The sequence below is a fragment of the Sabethes cyaneus genome, chromosome 2, assembly GCF_943734655.1.
Source record: "Sabethes cyaneus chromosome 2, idSabCyanKW18_F2, whole genome shotgun sequence".
In the NCBI taxonomy this organism is placed as follows: domain Eukaryota; kingdom Metazoa; phylum Arthropoda; class Insecta; order Diptera; family Culicidae; genus Sabethes; species Sabethes cyaneus.
The window spans coordinates 8839499-8842866 of record NC_071354.1 but is presented as its reverse complement, the minus strand read 5'-3'; the positions used below and the strand labels follow the sequence as shown (position 1 = coordinate 8842866).

The 3368-nt window shown below is 44.1% G+C and overlaps 1 protein-coding gene across 1 annotated transcript; it reads left to right on the top strand.

Moving 5' to 3' along the window:
- Positions 1-269: 269 nt before the first annotated feature.
- LOC128737375 (pickpocket protein 28-like) lies at positions 270-2270 on the top strand. Its single transcript, XM_053831999.1, has 6 exons — positions 270-445; positions 508-759; positions 816-1257; positions 1323-1483; positions 1553-1921; positions 1988-2270. Exons 1-6 carry the CDS (start codon positions 270-272, stop codon positions 2268-2270), a joined length of 1683 nt encoding a protein of 560 aa, XP_053687974.1.
- Positions 2271-3368: the final 1098 nt, after the last annotated feature.

The window sequence follows — 3368 nt, the reverse complement described above, 5'->3', positions numbered from 1 at the left end:
GTGCAATAACTGGAAAAAGACACCTCCACACGGCACCCGTTTTGATGTCCCGCTGGCTGTGTTCGCTGCGCGAATGGGAAGAATTAATTATGATGATCCCAGGAGTGACATCCGAATCGTGCATCACACATCACACACACCCGAATCGAAATTATTGCACATGCTTGGCTCAATTATCTAGATTAGAATAAAAACGGATACCGCGAATAGGTGTTCCTTTCAGTTCGAGTGATAACGGTGCCGGCTGCGGACCTCGGGAGGAGTACACAATGCTGTACCAAAGCGACTCCCGTTCGGTGAGTAACTTCGAACTGAAGGCTATCAGTGCGCTGGACGACCGGAGGTGGTACCGTGGATTGAAGTCCCTATTTCTGGAGTACTGCTCGAACAGTACCATTCACGGAGTTAAATATTTTGCCTGCAAGCGGCGAACGGTTTTCGAAAAGTAGGCGGCCGGTTGAGCAAAATTGTGAAATCATTGTGAATGGAAGTTAAATTTCGTTTCAGAATCTGGTGGATCGTAGTTTTCTTTCTCTCGTTGTACGGCTGTGGTCGGTTGATACAGAATATTTACCGGAAGTGGGATCAAACGCCGGTGATTGTAAGCTTTAACGAGAAGAGTACTCCGATTTGGCAAATTCCTTTCCCGGCCGTGACGATTTGTCCGGAGACAAAGGCTAAATCGCAGTATTTGAACCTGACCACTTCTTACCACATGTTGCTGAACGACACCGAACGGGAGAGTATGGACGAGGAAAGGTGAATTTTGTGTAAAAATTAGGATGTTTTCTTAGATTGCTTGTTTGGACTTACAGCTTCGATCGACTACGGGCTGTCGCTCAGGTGTGTGACGCTCATATTTTCAACAATATGTCCCTGAATCAGGAGTTTGACCGCGATTGTGTTGAGTGGCTGCGGAATGTTTCCGTTTCCGCCAGTGAGATGCTTATGTTTTGCAGTTGGCGTAATAATCCGTCCTACTGCGATGATTTTTTCACCGAAACACTAACCGAAGAAGGCCTTTGCTATACGTTCAATTCGCTCGGAGCAGATGACTTGCTTCGGCAAGAGGTCTTACAGAAGGATTACCCCTACGTTACGGCCAACAGGTCTTCTCCACAGTGGACACTGGAAAACGGCTACCGGGATGATGCCGACATTGATACCTATCCGGTGAGAGTGCTCGGTGCCGGAGCACGGGGAGGACTGAACATTCTTTTGCGGTTGTACGAGTACGATTTGGATTATCTTTGCCGGGTGAATTTGGCTCAGCCCAACAACGTGAAATATTTTAATTGTTTTCCTGTTTCATCTCTTCCCAGGGCCCCGTTCAGGGTTTTAAAATCTTGTTGCATACCAGCAGTGAGTACCCACAGGTATCCAAGCAATATTTTCGTGTTCCTCTGCATCAAGAAGTGATTATCTCGGTAAAGCCCCAGATGATAACCACTTCCGATGGTTTACGTGATTACGCTCCGCATCGGTAAGAAATCAAAAACAAAACTGAACACAGCTTCACGGTGCAAAATTTTCCATTTATTTTCCCATCAAGCCGCCAGTGCTACTTCAATCACGAGCGCCGGCTGAAGTACTTTCAGGTGTACACGCAGGCGAACTGCAAGCTGGAATGCGTCACCAACTATACGCTGCATCTGTGCGGGTGTGTCAAGTTCTCGATGCCACGCGACGCCGATACGGAGGTTTGCGGAGCCAGCAAAATTCAGTGCTACAACGAGGCCGAGGATGAGCTGGCCGGCGAGGAGGTCCGGTCCAGCGTCGACAAACGGAACAACCTGCAGAGCAAGTGTAACTGTTTGCCGGCTTGCACTTCGGTGCAGTATGACGCAGAAATTTCCCAGGCCGACTTCGATTGGATGAATCTGTTTCGGGCGTATAAAAGCCCATTGGATGAATTTCCTGGGTAAAAATAATTGAACGAATCTTGTTTCGGATCAAAGTAATCCATTATTTTGTTGGCTTTTTGCAGCATTCAGTTGGCCCGGTTGACAATTTATTTTAAAGAAGCACAGTTTATAACCTCCAAACGGAGTGAGCTGTATGGTGTGACGGATTTCCTAGCCAACTGTGGTGGTTTGCTGGGTCTGTTTATGGGTGTTAGCCTGCTGAGCTTGGCTGAGATAATCTACTTCTGCTCGATTCGTCCGTTTACTATATTGCGCATGAATCGAATCAAGCACAGCAACCAGCCGGCCGGTGTCCTGCCATTCGCTCCGCCGGTGTTCGAAATTGAGAAACCAAAGGACAGCTAAATGGCGAAGAGAAATATTTGATCTTTTAACTTTTACTTAACTTCCGTAGAATTGCTTGAAAAGTATATTAAAAAATAAATAAAACCATCAAAATTGTGCCAAAACATGCTTGACATTTTGATTTTTAACCTTTGGCTTTCGACTCTTGTTATTTGTCTGTTGACCTTTTGACTTTTGACTTTTGACTTTTAAAAAAATTGAATGAAATCTTTCGAAATCAATAAAAAAATGAACTTTTTAAAATCGAGAACACCAATTCCTCGAAAGAAATTGGGAACGAAACGTCAGATATTCAATAGATTCAACAAGTCTAGAATGTACTTGCCAAATATTATAAAAATAAAACATTGTTTTCAATCACGCAAATCTTTAATCACTCTATTTATCGCTTTCAAAACTCCCTTTCATTTGGCAGAGTTGAGAAAAGTATGAAAGAAAAAATCGTGATTTTTTGCTCTTAAGAGAGAGAGAGAGAAAGAAGACAGCCAGAATAAAGGAAAAAGTGAGAATAAAAAGTTAAATCAGAAAAAACAGAGAGTAAAAAAGGCGGAAAAGAAGAAAGAGGAAGATAAAAGGAGAGAGAGAGAGAGAGAGAGAGAGAGAGAGAGAGAGAGAGAGAGAGAGAGAGAGAGAGAGAGAGAGAGAGAGAGAGAGAGAATCATGATGCCGACGATGATGGTGATTTTTATTTGTCGCAAGGTTAGCGCCACTGCGACCATTATTTTAATTTACTAAGGATGTTGATGATATATTATTGATATTGTTGTCGGCGATGATCAAAGATTGCAAATATATGAACTCATCAACCACTTCCAGTTCATCGCCGTCAATAGTCACTGTCCATGGAAGGCAAACGTTGTTTTCTCTGCAGCCTCTTCCTATCATATATTTGGCAGTCGACGCATTGATTTGTAATCCTAGCCTACGTTTTTTCTACCCTAGCGTAGATTGCCTCCGCCATTCCAAGGTTTCTAGTAATGATGTCGAGGAGTTGACTACTCCTGCTGAAGATCGTTCCTCTCATTTTGATGCCCGGTCGCCGGATCACACCTTCAATCCTTCTGCCGCAACCCTCTATGCGAATCGAAAGGACACGAG

What these genes read in the sequence shown, in the direction of transcription:
- LOC128737375 (XM_053831999.1), top strand. Translation starts at nt 270, where the DNA reads ATGCTGTACCAAAGCGACTCCCGTTCGGTGAGTAACTTCGAACTGAAG. An exon ending in ATTTGGATTATCTTTGCCGG is followed by an intron (nt 1,258 to 1,322) that starts GTGAATTTGGCT and finishes ATCTCTTCCCAG; the next exon opens with GGCCCCGTTCAGGGTTTTAA. An exon ending in CCATTGGATGAATTTCCTGG is followed by an intron (nt 1,922 to 1,987) that starts GTAAAAATAATT and finishes GGCTTTTTGCAG; the next exon opens with CATTCAGTTGGCCCGGTTGA.